General features: G+C 42.9%; 1 protein-coding gene across 1 annotated transcript; it reads right to left on the bottom strand.

The window, feature by feature from the left end:
- Window positions 1-344: 344 nt before the first annotated feature.
- LOC133127072 (N-acetyllactosaminide beta-1,3-N-acetylglucosaminyltransferase 3-like) lies at window positions 345-16,768 on the bottom strand. The gene is made up of 2 exons (XM_061239694.1): window positions 16,286-16,768; window positions 345-3,376 (listed from the first exon to the last, which is right to left on the bottom strand). Exon 2 carries the CDS (start codon window positions 3,366-3,368, stop codon window positions 2,187-2,189), a length of 1,182 nt encoding a protein of 393 aa, XP_061095678.1. The 5' UTR covers window positions 3,369-3,376; window positions 16,286-16,768; the 3' UTR covers window positions 345-2,186.
- Window positions 16,769-17,926: the final 1,158 nt, after the last annotated feature.

The raw sequence follows: 17,926 nt of genomic DNA, 5'->3' as shown, positions 1-17,926 counted from the left end.
CAATTTTTAATCATTTTCATTTATGTATACAGGATAGGCTGACCAAGCACACGTACTCATTCGCAGCAATGCTACAAATGACCCCCCCCCCGCCAAACCCCCCCCCCCCCGAGTAGCCTAATCTGCATGACAGACTTGCTGTAAATTAAGATATTTCTTATCAGAAACCCCATAGAAAGGGACGACATGGCTCAGGCTCAAGTAATGTAGTCGGTAACATGAATTAATGATGCAGAAATACGTAAAACTTTTCAACAAATACAGTAGTTTATGCCAATTCATGTAACATTAATGTAAAGGGTTACCTCCAGTTCCAGTTCATAATCTTTGAAATAAAAAACAAATTTCACTCAACTGTATTGTTTATTCAATGAATATGTAATAATACATCCAAAAATACCCTGAGAAGTAAAATCATATCAGTACAAATAACCAAATAAATGAAAAAACATTTCCTTCAACATCTCTCATTTAAACACACTTTAAATCAATTTATCATTCTATCATGACCTTAAAAGGTGACCAGTATGGGTCAATCATTTTACTGTCAGCAAACTCAATAAATACGTAACCCGCACATTCAAAGAAGGGGTTAATCATAAGCTAGAAGAAGTGCACTGTGAGTGAACTTGACACGCGTTTCCAGTAGACTCATCCAGCAGGCAGAGTTAGGGTGAATACGTGACACAGGATGGGAAGAATCACAGCACATGTTGCCACATCACGATCTTGGCGACATATTGGGGTTTGATCCCCTTAAGATGATAAGACAATATGATTGGTGGAAGTGCACTGCAATGGCACGCGACACACTTTGCGAGTAGACTCCGACAGGCAGAGTCAGGGTCGATGACGTGACACAGGACGCGACGAATCGCGCAGCGTACTGCCACATCACGTTTTTCAGCGACATATGGTTCCACATAGCAGTCACAGATGCTGCCCTTTAATGTCATAAAGCGCTTTCTGTCAGATTTCTTTCAACTTACCAAACGTCTGATACGTGAAGTGGTAGCAGACAACAAATTAATCCTTCATACTCCTTTCCACAGCGGAATACATTCCTCGTCTTTTTGGCATGGTGCATCTTTTGCAGTGTGCCTTTCTTTCTTTCTTTCTTTTTTTTTCACAGTTTACAGGTAACAGATGTTGCTGTTGACACGTTAGAGAATTGTTATTGTTGATTGGCTGCTGGCAGTCCCTCATAAAAAAACACAAATTGCAGGAATTGTCAAAATATCAAAATTGTTTGAGGGTGTAATTATATTTATAAGGTAAGAGTGATTATTGCTTACAGGAGTGACTATTGCTAGGCAATGTTTCTTAAACCTTACCACGATGCTTGCTGATTTCCATTTTAGCTACAGTTCTTGGTTGGCGCCTTGCATGGCAGCTAATCGCCGTCAGTGTGTGAGTGTGTGTATGAATGGGTGAATGAGAAGCATCAATTGTACCGTGCTTTGGATAAAGGCGCTATATAAATGCCAACCATTTACCATTTACCATTAATCAGGTCTGATTGAGTAACTTATCTGCATTGGACATCACTCAACAAGAAAGCAGCAGCTATTTTATGGCTATGAATTGCATAAAATCTGTTTGTAGATATAATGCTATATATTTCAGCGCCTTCAACAAATTAGTCATGCTGCACTGATGTTCAGGCCTGGAACAACTAACTGATCTACTAAACAGTGAGCACTTGAGGTTTTTCTTTAGTTCAGATTGCACATGGAGATGCCAAACAAGCTCAGTAATTAACTGAACTCGGCAGGAATGTAAACCAGCCAATGCGATGGACCCCCCCCATGAGTAGTTTTGTGCAATAAAGAAAATAAGGGTTAAAAATTTGTACAAGAGTTTCAGCATTTGTATTACTGTTGGGCATCATACTCAACATGCCCAGCAATCCATGTTTTTAAGACACATTACAGGTTGGAGGGAGGAATTAAAGTCACAATGGAACACAGTTCTACAGTGTCAGTCCTGTCTCAGCTCTATACATTTTCAGCTGAATTTAAAGTGCAATAAGAAACGTTTTTATTTTGCTTTGGATTACTTGTCAGTTATCCGTGTCAGTAATGTTCAAAATGCTCCAGCACTTCTTAATAATAATAAACATAATTTCTTGTCAGGGTCGGTTGCCAAGAAACCAAAACAATTCCAAAAAGTCAATTCAATCCAAACTATTTTTCTGTTTTTGAGCCTCGAGACACTTCTGAACTTCCACATTTTAAGTCAGGTTCGTGAATCCCGTGCCACATGATGAAAATCTGATGAGGCAGGAACCTGTGCACCAAGATAATCTCCCGGTAGTAACAAGGATCGTACGCGTCGACGTTCTGAGAGGGGACACGGAGCCCCGCAGTCCTCACTCCGAAATGGGACTCCGGCTCCAACCCAGCCTTTTGCAAACACATGCCCATGTACACGTCATCGATCGGCAGGATGGGGACAACGTGGGACATGTTGTATATAACCCTGGCTGTGAAACCGGAGAGCAAGAAGCCCCCTCCACCGCAGTACGGTGGGTACGAGTTTGACTCCTGAACCTGGACGGGGACGAAGTACTTGCTCCCGGACTCTCTAATGGGTCCCACGTAGCGGATGAGGTGGCCCACGAATAAGTGCCGGCCTCCGTCGTTGCCGGCGAGGCTCTGGAGGTACTCCACCATGTTGTCGGTGTTGGCGAAGATGTCGTCGTCGCCGTTCAGGAGGAAGCGGATGCGGGGGCAGCGCCTCTCCATCCACTCCAGGAACAGGACCTGCTTGAGGGTGAGGTTGAAGAAGGAGTCGTTGAAGTCCCACTGCAGAATGTCGCCGTGCTCCCGGTTCTCCAGACGCATCAGCTTGTTGAGCTTGCGCTTCTCGATGCCCGCGCCCACCGTGCCCGAGACGAACACGCGTCGGATCCACGCCCCGCCCTCCAGCCGCTCCTTGGCCCAGGTCTTCCGCAGCACCTCCCGACGGTCGTAGTTCCAGGGGGAGCTCTTTATCACCAGCAGCAGGAACACGTCCGCCGAATCGCGGGGCGCGCCCCCGCACTTGTCGGGCACGTCCAGCAGCATCGGGAAGCGTCGGCAGTGGCGGTAAAACAAGAAGTCCTGGATGTGGCCCGGAAGAGCCGAGAATCCGGCGACGTTGGCCGCAGAGAAATTACGTTCGCAATACGGCGCGGCGTACTGCGCCGCGTTCTCAGTCGAGACTTTCCGGGGCGGTTGTTCAGAAACCGACTTCTGCACATTGAGGTGTACATTGGCCGTCCGTACATTTTGGGATCCGTCATCTTTGCTGAAAATTATGGCCAAGCACAGCACTCCAATGACAAGCAAGGCAATGGCCTCAAAATTACGGTAGAACCGTCGCATTTCTGGACCTGAATGGGAGAAAACAAGACATGTGTTTGAGAAAAGCAACAATATACTTTACAAAGTATGCACAGCAAAGAGATAGCTACAGTACGAAACATAGCTACAGTACGAAACATAGCTACAGTAAAAGACATATCTACAGTAAAATAGGGCGGCCTGTAGCGTAGTGGTTAAGGTAAATGACTGGGACATGCAAGGTTGGTGGTTCTAATCCCGGTGTAGCCACAATAAGATCCGTACAGCCGTTGGGCCCTTGAGCAAGGCCCTTAACCCTTAAGGCCCTGCATTGCTCCAGGGGAGGAATGTCTCCTGCTTAGTCTAATCAACTGGACGTCGCTCTGGATAAGAGCATCTGCCAAATGTCAATAATGTAATGTAATGTAAAAAAATACATCGCTACAGTAGGAGACATATCTACAGTAAAATACATCGCTACAGTAAAAGACATAGCTAAAGTAGGAGACATAGCTACAGTAGGAGACATATCTACAGTAAAAGATATGGCTACAGTAGGAGACATATCTACAGTAAAAGATATAGCTACAGTTGGAGACATATCTACAGTAAAAGATATAGCTACAGTAAAAGACATATCTACAGTAGGAGACATAGGTACAGTAAAAGATATAGCTACAGTAAAAGACATATCTACAGTAAAAGACATAGCTATAGTAGGAGACATAGCTGCAGTAGAAGACTGCATTTATATTTCATCCAAAGCGCCATACATTTGACACCTCTCATTCACACACACTCACACCAACAGTAATAAGCTGCCACACAAGGTCTTGCTCAGGGACACTTTGACAAACCTGGGCAGGGGATTGAACTGGCAACTGCTCTGACCTGAGCTAAAGATCTTCTTTGGGCAAACCCACCCTCCCCACTGGCCCAGTTTCAGAAGCCCGGCCCACAGTCAAAATGCATTTCCGCCCCTTTGTATTATGTGCTCTGAAGCTTCAGGATGTCTGCTGTGTAACCCTGCTAGGTGGGTGCTGCTAAGAAAGTCTACTGCACAATTTTTACAGTAATACACATTACACACCCTGAGAAACATTTCCATAGAAAATTTCTTTCTCTGCATAAAAGACTGTGGGCCTCCTCTATTTTCATGGCAATGTGTATTTTGTCTTATATTTGTGGTAAAGTAGTACGGCTTATAAACAAGTTTCAGTACTATTAGTACTTAAAATAGATAGTTAAAATAGAAAGATAAAAAAACAGGCAAGTAATACATCAAAACCTCAGGCCATGGATGCATTCGATGTATTTGACTCATTTTAAGGTAAAATTTCAATTCCCAAATCATATTACCCAATGGATGAATGAGTAAAATTACTGAATTAGAGGAGAGGGTAGAAAAGCAGAAGTACTATAAAAGCACTCCATAAGATGTGGTAAGATGGGTGTAAAAAAAACTGTCGCAGCGTATGTGGCTCAAACAGGAAATAAAGAGTACTTCAGAATGCTGTTCCTTGTGACTGAAAGCAAAAGCTTGTATGTATAAATGTCAGCAATCCTTAACCCCCCTATTATGTTTGGAAAAACCATCGTGATACTGTATGACATTTCTTATTATTAAATTATTACATTATTATTAAATAGTTAACATGCGATAAACATAATGCTATGTTATGCTAAGTCCTGTAACAACTTTGCAACTATGCGTTGAATGGGCATATTTTGGCCCTCTGTAAAAGTTTTATTTTTATCTCAGATTTCTATGGCACTTTCCCATACACTTCCCTGTACCTCAGGCCTTACAATGAGCCAGAATTATTCATATTTATGGATAAAAGGCTAGTCATTTGGGAGGCAATAAGTAGGCGACACACAAAGTGTCAAATTCTTTATTTAGCAATAGTTTTACGTTTATTTAAGCATAAATGCGGTCATAAATTATTAACATAATAGGACGCTTAAATAAAGGTGTGAGGCGTGTACTTTAGTTCACATCCTGACACTGTAAATCACGTGTGATTCTCTGCTGATTTCAATACCCCCCACTTTCACACCAAGTTCACCACGCCACACTGCCGCACAGTGGATTGGAAGAAAACTCCTGAAATGTGATGCAGTCGTTTCCTAGTTTAGAGCTCAGGTAGAAATGTATCTTAATGGCTATAACAAATACTATTACCCTCACAATCTGTCACAGCACTACTACACAGCATAAGATTTTGTTGCAATGGTCATAGCTAACACCAGCATGCACACATTGGCAATTGAAGCCAATATACACTCACCTAGCACTTTATTAGGAACATTTTTACTTTATTATACCCTACGATTATCCAATCAGCCAATTGTGTGGCAGCAGTGAAATGCATACAATCATGTCGATACGGTTCAATCTTCAGAATGGGGAAAAGATTTTGATCATGGAATGATTATTGGTGGCAGACAGGGTGGGTTGAGTATCTCAGAAACTGCTGCTCTCCTGGGCTTTCCATGCACACTAGTCTCTAGAGTTTGCAAAGAATGGTGGAAAAAAACAACAAAGAAAATCCAGTGAGAAGAAGTTCTGCAGACAGAAATGACTTGTTAATGAGAGAGGTCAGTGGAGAAGGGCGAGACTGCTCAAAGCTGACAGGAAGGTGACAGTAACACAAATAACCACACATCACAACAGTGGTAAACAGCAGAACAGCATTTCTGAACACACAAAGCACCATAACTCAAGTTAGGCAGATAGGCTGGATAGGCTACAGCAGTAGACGTCTGAAAAAAATATGTCTAATAAATACCTAATAAAGTGCTCACTGAATGCACATTCTATTTCAGTGTTTCTCAACTCCTGTTGTCTGGACACACTCGCCAGGTCTTTGTTGTAGCCAGGAACTCACACTCCGGATATAATGACTGAACCAATCAAACCACCAAAAATGCCCTTCATTAGTTAAATCAGGTGTGTGAGTTCCTGATTACAATGAAAACCTTCTGGCAAGTGGGTCTCGGGGACTGGAGTTGAGGAACACTGTTCAAGTAAACCATCCTGGTGTAAAATTCAGCTACCAGCTCTTGCAAAACATAGCTTCTGCTGGTCAAACCATGTTGAGCATAATGCTGGTCTAACCGCTCAACCAGCTTTTTCGAAATCGAGCTAGAGCTGTTTTTTTGTTTTTTCAAGAGTAGCTACAGTAGCGGGTAGCTACAGTAGCTTTTGGAGAACCCTCCTACTTTCATCCTATTCGGACAACACGGCAAATTCGGTACATGGCAAGCAAGAGGTGTTCGTTCGTTCATTGTAGCAGCAGCTTCTTGTTGTTGAGCGGTCTCCGGCTTTTCCATTTCCTCCCTTTGACTAAACCCTTCCCCCCCGAGAACAATCTGTTTAACCAGAACTCTGAGTTCAGTAAATATGGTTCACAATAGCACACAGTGCTTTAAGAAAAGCTGGTAATGTAAGATGCCCTTGCCAATTGTATATGAGTGGTGTGATTTGACGATGAAAATGTGAATTCATTTGGAGCGTAGTCCAGTGGTGGTATGCGCACCACTTGTTTTTGAAGGAATTCAAATGCTTGTATGAGGCCTGAGCACGTCAATTACATTACACTGCATGGCTTTTAGCATGTGCAAGCAGCATGTGCAAGGAAAGTACAAGCTTCATACATCTTTTGAAATGAAGACAGTGACGAGAAAAGTACGAATTCTGATTGAGTACCCCAATGAGAAAACATTTGTGACAGACCTGCTAACTAATAAAGCTATGTTAAGATTAATTCAACAATGCAAAAAAAAAACCTCTCTCTATGCAGACATTGCCATAAACCTTTCTTTGTTCTGAATAATGACATCCTGCGGACTGCTAATACCATTCAATTTCTTTAAGCTCGTAATGTGCTAGCCAGCACAATCTCTAATTGCTATACCCTGGAGCCAAAGTCCTGGGTAGTGGTTAGAAAAGCTTACCAAACTTTACTGGCCAATGGAAAAGGGTGACTAAGCTAAGGTGTAATATTCATAGGCAAATAGGAAATGGCCCTTTTAATTTGTATTTTTTAAAGAAAGGTGTGAACTGATGGTGGTTTGTTGAAATGTATTTACTCAAGAGACAATGAAAACAATTGTATACAATAAACGTAACCTTTCGAAAAAAAACAAAATTATATTTATAGGTGTGGTTCTTGAATTTTAAATCTTCACATCACATGCTGGGGTGCCAACCATGAAACTGCTTGTATACCCTTCCGATGATTTCCGATGACAATACCAATCACTTTGTCTTGAAGTATGTATCCACAGCTACTTATAAACATCAACAACTATATCCCCAGCCTACAGACCCTACTTCATTATTTAATTTGGACTGTTATTTATTCCATTGTGATGCAGTGACAAATGCGCTACTCTCCCCTAATCTATTGTAATCACGCAACACGGAACTGAAAAAGCTGGGCAGGCAAGGCGCAAGGGGGGCCAAGGTGCAATGGGGGCAGATGGGCACCTTGGTATAGGAGAGGGGCTTCATCAGAGGATTTCAACAACTACCACCATAACCAGTAAAATTGAGTGTCTATTAGTATTTATTTATTTAGTACAGCAGCATTCAATATCTTTGAGTGACACTGGGTGTTTATTTTTGATGTAAACTCTTACACTGCAGTCTAGCATATGGAAACTTGATGCATGTGTAGCTGGTGTCGTTTAAGGAGTGTGTAATTACTGAGGCAAATCCTTTCTTCTGCTACGGGAGTGTACTATAGAAGGTATGTTCACAATCAACTTGAGGATTACCCCCCCCCCCACTTCTTGCTATTGACATGATTCCTGTAACATGAATTCACCTTCTTCTGAACAGGCGACTGCTTGTTAGCCTCCGTTCAATGGTAGTCTTTCTCCTGAGGAATGTGGTTTGTGATTATGGTTGCTTATAGACTATCCCAGACACTAAAATTGATGTGAATTGGACCAATAATTATAAAAAAACAAATAACTGCAAAACGTCCCTGTGTTTGGAAGACCGTGTTAGCTCTGAACACCGGCATATCACCCTGCAGAGTTCACAGTCTCTCGTTAGCAACAGCTTCCCCACCACAATGTCATAGTGGAGCACTATTACCATGTCACTGTATGCTAAGATGGATCACGTATGTGACCACGTTTTTATGATGAAAACGGAAGGAATTATACTTTACACACAACCAAAAACCCAAGCTGATCTGGAAGTAATTATTTAGTTATTCATCATAAAAGTTGCACTGTTCGGGATATGGTGAGCTAACTTGGTGTTTGGAACACAATGAGTTTACATTAGACCTTAAAAGGGGGAAATGGGTGAAAGCTGTTTTTTTCCTGCTGGTTGTAAAATACTGGTGTACTCCCCACAATTTGCTTTCCTGACCAATATTTTTTTCGCAATATTTTCTATCCACCACCTTTCCCTTCAAATAAAGAAAAGGTGCTTGCACTGGCTTTTCCGTTGTAACTGTTTCACAGAGGGAGTGGTGTCATCAAACTTCCTATCCTTGTGGCCGAAGTTGAGTTTTGGTCATGTTTTTGCTGTGTCAACATTTATATGTGCCAGGTTCTGAGTTTTTAGTTGTTAACGTTTTCATGTTACCCCCTGTGCTTTCTGTTCTGTTCTGTTAGCACACTGCCAGATTGTCATGAGCTTTAGCCTTGCTTTCCAGCATTATTTCCTGATTGATACCCGGTTTGACCTCTTTTGTTTTCGACTTGCAAATTCGGCTTATCCCGTTTGTTTGGTTTGGAACCATTTTGCTTATTGACCCGTTTTCGACCCTTCGCCTGTGACCACGACTTCAATTTGGTTTATTACATTACATTGCATTAATGGCATTTGGCTGACGTTCTTATCCAGAGTGACGTACAGTTGATTAGACTAAGCAGGAGACAATCCACCCCTGGAGCTATGCAGGGTTAAGGGCCTTGCTCAAGGGCCCACCAACCTTGCGGATCCCAGTCATGTACCTTAACCACTACGCTACAGTCCGCCCTGTTGTATCTGTTTGCTGGAGTATTGACCCTGTTTCTGGACTATTGATTACGACCTGCCTATTCTCTGCCATTACTGTTGGCTGGATATTGAACCCTGCTTGTCTGAACTATTCTGAAGTTAATAAAGACTTTAACATTAACTTCTATAGTCTCGCTCTTTGGTCCAGTGTTCTGATCCCTGACAATACAGTAGTGTGCAGTGAGGATTATACATCACTTATATGACTTCTTTAAAAATTTAAGTTAACATTTTTTTGGTGATAATGTATTTAACAATACTATTGTAGGCAATGAGAACAAAAAAAATAATTCCCACAATTGCATTGGGGTAAAAGTATGGCTAATAAACAGAAACACTGAAAACAGCATATTTTTTAGAAAAACTGAAAGGCGTCACAATTTTTATTTTTTGACTTTTGCATAGCATGAATGCATGCTTGAAGGCTCATTCCATGATTGTTGATGCTAAACAATTTGTTTAACTGGGTTGAAGCAACATTATTCCGCAAAATTTCTTCTGATGATTAGTGGTTCCAGTATTTAAGGTAACACACACTCTGTGCAGTGTCACAGTGTCACGAAGGAAGGAGCTCTCTGTTTAAATATTTTCATCTACATTAACCAATATTACATGAAATGAATACTTGAATAGCACTTGGTTTCGGTTTTATCTTCATTGTGTTAAGTGTCTAATCATCACTGCACACTGCTGTATGTGCAATGTGAGGACCATGATGTGGCAGGAACTAGGATAAATGGAGAATGGAAAAATTGTACAAAAATGAACAAAGGCACAAAAGACACCCGGGCGCAAAATAAACACTGGTGCAAGGAAATCAAGAGAACTAATTTTAAAAAAGCAAGCAAGAAGAGGCTCACTGAAAAAGCGACCATCTGTCACTTTCCATCTCCCACAGACATTGCGCCTACATCAGCCCTATGTAGCTACGCAGACAGGGAAGAGACCGCAGGAAGCAAACACACGGCAGGAGACTCCACGGTTTAGCAATTAAGGAGAAAGCACGGACAACTTGTGGCATGAAAAACAATAAGCCCCCTTCCTGATTTGCTCTATCTGTGGTGGTGGTGGTAGCATGAGGCCATTATTGAAGGAACTACGAATTCTGCTCTGTATCATTTTGCATTTGAATAGACATTGGGATAAAAGATCATTTATACATAAGATTAGTGGCATTTGGCAGATGCACTTATCCAGAGCGATGTACAGTTGATTACACTAAGCAGGAGACAATCCTCCCCTGGAGCAATGCAGGGTTAAGAGCCTTGCTCAAGGGCCCAACTGTCACGTTTCAGGTCTGTCTCGCCATGTTTTATGTTTATTTATGTTTATTTATGTTGTCTTAGTCACGTAGTGTCTTATCATGTATTATGTTGTCTAGGTTCGTCATGTTGTTTAGTTATGTTTCGTTACGATTTATTTTCTTGTCATGTTTAGTTATGTCTCGTTACGATTTATTTTCTTGTCATGTGTAGTTATGTTTTCGTACGATTATATTACCTGGTTATGTTGAGTGATTATCGTCTTAGTTTCTCTTTGTGTTATGTTTTGATGCATGTTTATTGTTACGTTAACTGGTCGTTGTTATGCATACACTTTTACATGTTTTTCCGCAAACCTTGCGTTCCGCCTTTTCTCTCTCTCTCTCTCTCTCTTTCTGTCATTCACTCCCTAAGTGTTTCCATTTGTCTATTTACTAAAACTACTAACGCTAGATCAGGATTGGGTAGAGACTAACAAACAAATCATGTGTTCATGTTACCTTACGTTTCTCGTGCATGTCATTTACTAATTTACTAATGCTAGGGCAGGATTACTTAGATAACGATTACTAATCTCCTTGTTAAACTTGTCATTCATCGCACCTGTTTTCCATTTCCTTGCTACGCTCTAACTAATTGTCTGCACCTGTCTACACCCGCATTTATAGCCCAGTCGCGCTACTGTTCACTGCAAAATTGTCTGCCTCTAGTCTAACTACGCAACTCTTGAGCATTACTACTGTTTGTTTACACGTTACGATCCAAGCCTGTTATCGACCATCGTCCATTGATTTCTGTTTTGTTGACCACTGTTTGTTTTTTGACTACGTCCTCGCCTACCGTTTTTGTACTTTTGCCCCGCTGATTGTTTCATGGTTTCGACTCCCGCTTCGCTCACGACTACGCCTCTGCTTGCCGTCCGCCTGTTCATCTGCCCCGCTGACTGCTCTCCTGCTACCGGACCTCCCTGCACGTCTACCGACTACGAGATTGCCTCTTCCCTCGGCACCGTGCTTTTTGTTTGTTTTATATTTGTTTGGCTGGATCTTCGTGTATGGACTTTGCTTGTGTTGACTACACTCCTGGGACTCGTCCCGAATAAAGCCCTAACGGGACTTTATTCAACTATTGTTTCTGAGTCGTGCATTTTGGGTCCAACCCCCACGCACCCCTCTCAGAACAATTTCGCCACTATGGACCCTGCTGACTCTACTGCCATGTTCCACGCCCTCCAGGAACAAGGAGCCATCGTCCGGCAGCATTCACAAGGAATCTCCGAGCTTCACCTGGAGATTCGTGAACTGTGTGCAGAGATGAGGAGGCTCGCCGTTGCGGTCCTGCCACAACCACGGGAGGAACTCACCCACCCACTTCCCCGGCGGTCAACCCCTCGGGAGCCTGGCAATTCTGGGAGCCCCAACAACCCCCTCCGGAGAGGTTCGGTGGAGAACCCGAGAGGTGCAAGGCGTTCCTACTCCAATGCGAGTTTGTATTCAAACAACAGCCCCAGACCTACAACAGCGACGACCGTCGGATTGGCTATGTGATGGGACTACTCAAGGGGAGGGCGTTGGATTGGGCTACGGCGGTGTGGTCCGGGGATTCTTTCCCTCCTCGTTACCCAGCCTTCGCTGACGAGATTCGAAAAGTGTTCCAACACGCATCCGGCGACCAGGAGCCATCCCAGAGACTGATTGCTCTGCGCCAGGGACGGAAGACCGTGGCAGACCACTCCATCGACTTCCGCACCCTCGCGGCGGCTACTAGTTGGAACGATGCAGCTTTGGCGAATCTCTTCCTGGCTAGCCTGAGCGAGACGCTCCAGGACGAGTTGGCGCGACTGGACCCCATCACCCAGCTCGACCAACTCGTGCGCACCACGATCCGCCTGGACAACCGTGCCAGACAACGCCGGTCGGAGAGACCGATCCTTCCCGGCAACCCGTACCCCAGGCAGGGCCCAAGTCCTCGACGAGAGGAGCAGCAGTCGGAGGGATCCGAACCCATGGACCTGTCCCGGGCCGGTACCAGGGTCTCTACCGAGGAGCGAGCACGCCGCAGAACCACCGGTTCGTGCTTCTACTGTGGGAGGCCGGGTCACACCCAGGCTCGGGGCTCCTTCAGGACCAGGCGACCAGTAGAGGTGAGAGCAGTCGACAGGCATGAGGGTGCTGACAGAGAGAACCATTGTCCCACGCTCACCACGCTGTTGATTCTTCCCGACAGAACGTTAAGCCTGACGCCCTGTCCCGTCAATTCAACACCTGTTCTGAGCGTGATCTGTCACATGGAAGATCGAGGCGGTGATCCAGAGGGCTCTACGGGAGGATCCCGATCCCAGGTCCAACCCCGGATTACGCCTATACGTTCCCTCAGCCGCTCAGACACAGGTGCTGCAATGGGCCCATTCATCCCTCCCATTCATGCCATCCCGGCTTTACCCGCACCTTGGCGGTGCTGAAGCGGAGATTCTGGTGGAGTGCCATGATCCCCGACACCAGACGCTTCATCAAGGCTTGCACCACATGCGCCAGAAGCAAAGCATCTCACCAGGCCCCTGCTGGACTGCTTCAACCATTGCCACTTCGTGACCGGACTTCCCCTTTCCGAGGGTAACACCACCATCCTGACGGTGGTGGACCGATTCAGCAAAGCGGCACACTTCATCCCCCTGGCTGGATTGCCCACCGCCCAAGAGACCGCGGATGTTCTGGTGAGAGAGGTGTTCCGCATCCACGGACTTCCCTCGGACGTCGTGCATTTTGGGTCCAACCCCCACACACCCCTCTCACCAACGGCTGATCTTACTGTGGCTACACTGGGGATTGAACCACTGACCTTGTGGGTCCCAGCCATGTACCTTAACCACTATGCTACAGGCCGCCCCATATACCGCATACCTTTTCTGTCTTACTTTGGTACCCTATACCTCCTCCCTGATGGCAATAACTGGGACAGTACGTGGGAACCATCACTGACAATATTGTCTGCCAATCTTAATATTCTCTGATTGTAATACCTCTTTTGAAATACCTGCATCACTGGAACCCCCACAGTCTTTGAACACACTTTAAAAAGTCTATGAAGCTTTGATTTAAGTTGTACTGAGATACTACTGAACCAAGCCATGAAGAAATATGAACTGATTAACCAAGCTGTAAATTAATAATACAATCCGGATGCTTGCTCCAAAGGATCTCAAGTCTATGAAGAAAGTGAATGCGTTGTTGCACCCTGTTTGATACGTAGTCAAAGTTCATGATAGTACAGAGTCCACATAAACACCCAAATGCTTATGAGATGATTCTTGTTTAATCCTCTGATTAGGCAGGGGGATAGTCATCTGATGCTAGCCCAAAAATGACCCATGTTTTCTCTGTGTTAACAATTAACATGTTTTTATCACACCAGTGAATGAGCCTGTCCACTTCACCAGGATAACAGCTTGGTTCTGTCTACCTGCCTAAAAAGATATATCACAGTGGAGTCCTCAGAATACTTAATAATGCAATGATTTGGTGTAGAAGCGACACAATCATTAGTATAAAGGGTAAAAGGTAATGGAGAACTGACAGCAGTCCCAAAATTCTCTCCACAAATAGAATTATTTCATGAACGAATGAGCGAATTCAATGAACGGGAAGAGAACATTGAAAAGCAGAACACAAGTAGAAGGCTCGTACTCGCTAATGAAATACCTGACACTAACAGTCGACATTTCTATTCAGAACGTCAGGACATCCGACTTCCCTAATCTATACACTGGTTTAGCCGTTTCGGAGGAAGTAACCTGATACCATTGTACCGTTGCCCATAATGTGCAGGGCTGAGAGTATGCAGGTTTTCATCCAAACCAATCACTACACCTGCTGATTTAACTAATTAACACACCTTCAATCAGATAGGTGGGAACTAATTAGTGAAGTCAGCAGGTGATGTGATTGGTTAAAATTAAAATCTGCATACCCTCTATGACCCATAATTGGGCACCACTGTTGTTGTTGTTGTTGCTGTCTTCTGATTTCTGTCTTCTCTGTGTTTACTATGACCAGTGAATAAACCTGTCCACTTCATCTTGATAACAGTTTGGTTCTAACAGTTTGTTGTCTGATACAAAGATGAATAACTATGAAATGTTTGTGACAAGAGCATCGCAATCTGCAATTCACAAGATGCTATCACAGGCTAGACTGACATTATGGGAATTTTTGAGCGGATATTTGCTTATTTAACGGTAACCTATGAATATATATGCAGTCATGGCTCACACATAATGTAACCGGCTGGAAAGAAAGTGTCATTGCTGTACGCTTGTCCAACTATTAAATGTAAAAAATAAAAAAGAATGAGTAAGAAACGATGAGACAATTTAGGCTGGGTTGAAAAACATTTTTTTTTTTTTTGCTTTCGCAAAAATGGAAACTCAAAGGCATTTTCTGGCGCCAAACCAGCACATCATGTCAGATGGAGCTTAACTGACTGAAGCAGGCTGTGAAACACAGTAAAAGCCAGAAGCATGGCGTTGTAATACGCTTGGACAGCACAGAGGTCTCTGCGCAAAACCAAGTCACCCACTAAAAAGAACGTTGCCTACAGCGTCACTGGCATAAGAGGCACTACTGTAATCTTCTGTGGTACAATAGGGGTAGCATACATTTCATGATTAAATTTTTATTTTATAGTAGCCTAGTTTCATATCCTTTTATCAAACGCGCAAGAAATTCAAGTTCCTTAGACGAAAATAAAATATAATTTGAATACTTCGCTAGCGGTTAAAATGAGTAGTTCCGCATTTATAAGGTTTCACGATCTGATCACAAAAAAACACATGGAACCAAACAGTGCTCAAAAAGGCAGAACCGCGTATGAATATACAGAGAAACTGTAGCCTTGCAATAAAGAAAAAATGAATAAGTTCACACAAGACAAATGAACGATACACAAAGTTTAAATAACACCGGAGAACGCGGACACAGTCTCTATTTTAGCCTGTTTCAAGGTCTGCAAAGGACGGATGCCCGATATTCGTTTAGTGGAACTTCAACAACTTTTGAGGAAACCATGTCTTCCCTTGCTATTTCTTGACCCGATAAAAATATCATAATTTGTATTATTGCCCGATCAATAGACAAAAGCTAATAATGTTCCAGGGCCAGAAACACATTAAACAGTTAATTATAACTCAACAGAGTAGCTAGTATACATCTTTCGAAAACTGAATCTTCAACAGACAGGATATTTAGTAGAAATTTGGCCTGAAAGACACAATTTGAAATAATCAACTGTATCCTGCCCACCCAGCGTCCAATAAACTGACCGGAACGCAATTTAAAGTCGCATGTCACCGCGCCTATTATGTTGATTATGTAACACAACACAACACGACGTAACACAAAATGTAGCCTAATTAATTAATTTATGTGATCGCCTAAATGTAGCAGGCTACTTATAATCTTGTCTTGATCGTATCCTAATTCATAGGTAGGCTAACGATAGTAGTCTAGTTGCAGTTCTATTCTATACTCTCGCAGAAACGTTAGTTCTGTACAGAGAATATGGCTCTACCACTACAGCGGGAAGGAAAGTCGGCGATGTAGCCTATTTGGTATTATAACAATTTGTTAATAATGCGAAAATTGCGCTAAGATGGTGGCGTTTTGCTTTCTTACCTTTTGTAACAGGTCTGTTCAGATGGAGACTTAGGCTGCTTAACCTTCAGACAGGTGGTGCCCCTCAGCCAACCAAACCGTCGTCGCGAGTAGCCTCGAGAAAACATCGCAACTCGAAAGACATTGATAGACTCCACCCTTGCCTCGAGGCCAGGGGTTCGCTCCGCTTTTTTACGAAGGGTGTAAGCGACGATGAATGTCCTTGTGCATCAATATCCATGTTCACACTACAGGTGAACTAACTTAGAAAGTGCTGAATTGTGCTGGCAATTTTTAGCGTAACACGCTCTATTCGTGAGTTACACCACAAATAGACTTGAATTTGAATATTTTCAATGTATCCACTTGTGAAATAATTAATTACTTGTCAACATCCAGTAATAAGTAGATAACAAGCTTTTTGCATTTGACAAAGTTTCATATTTCTTCAACAAAAGAACAATAGCGATAGTTTACACAAGACACACTCAGCCCAAAACCAGCTCTTTCAGCGACTAAGCTATTTGTTTCGTTTCAGCGAAGGGTTAGCGCTTGTGCAACTACTAGCACTCCCAAGATCTGCTGATATAACTGAAGCCAGTGATATCTTTCAGCTACAGGTCACTGAAATGAAAACATTGAAGAACCTCTGGAGTTTAGAATAACTTTAAGGGATACAGCAAAATCAGGAAATTGTTGCACCAGTCACCATCCATCCCTACTGTAAATCACATGCAGTGTAAAAAACAAGGTATCAGATTACTCAATAATATTTGAATATGTTCCAAAACAATTTCCAAACAGTTTTGGAGACTATTTAATATACAGTGGGCACCCTTGATAAATATGCACAGAAATAGCCAGCTAAAAAAATTATTTTCCAACATGTGAAGGGTGTGCTTTATTATTTTTTCAATGGAATCAAACAAAGTCTTACATTTTTCAAATATAAAAAAGCACAACAAACAGGCCCCACAATTATTGGCACCCCTGGTTTAATACTGGTAAAGATAACAGCCCTTTCCTATAATCTGAGAACTTTTGGAGGGATTTTTTGACCCTTGCTCCATGAAGAAATTTTCAGTGTCGTTGATATCTTCAGGCTTGCGCTTATGGACCCCCCTCTTCAGTTCAGACCATAGATTTGTGATGGATTTCAGCCCAGAGACTGAGATTGCCTTTGCAGAACATGAACGTTGTTTTTGCTTAACCATTTCTGTGTGGGTTGAGATTTATGATTGAGTCATTGTCCTGCTGGATAATCAACCTACCACAGCGGGACAGTCAACCCGGCAGCAAAACATCTCCAAAACATCAATGACCCACCTCCATATTTGATAGTAGTTTGGTGCTTCTCCTTGTATGCATTCCTCTTTTACTGCCAAACATGTCAATGGTGTGTATGGCCAAAACGTTCAATGGCAGTCTCATATGACCATAGTTTCTTCCAGTCATAATTACAAAGGTTTGGCAAACTCCAGATGCTTGGTTTTGTTATTCTGCTCAGTAAGGGCTGTTAATTTGGCTGGGTCGCAAGCTTATGAATTATTTATTTCTCACACATCCTGTCACACAGCACTGCTGTGAGAGGAACTCATTACAGATGGAATTTCTGTACGTTTCCTCAGGAAACCTGATAATCGTCTGTATCCTGTCACGGCC

This window comes from Conger conger, chromosome 4, assembly GCF_963514075.1.
Source record: "Conger conger chromosome 4, fConCon1.1, whole genome shotgun sequence".
NCBI lineage: Eukaryota > Metazoa > Chordata > Actinopteri > Anguilliformes > Congridae > Conger > Conger conger.
This window is presented reverse-complemented; position numbering and strand designations above follow the sequence as displayed.

Bases quoted from the DNA above. Each gene is read 5' to 3' on its own strand.
- LOC133127072 (XM_061239694.1), bottom strand. From the start codon at position 3,368: ATGCGACGGTTCTACCGTAATTTTGAGGCCATTGCCTTGCTTGTCATT.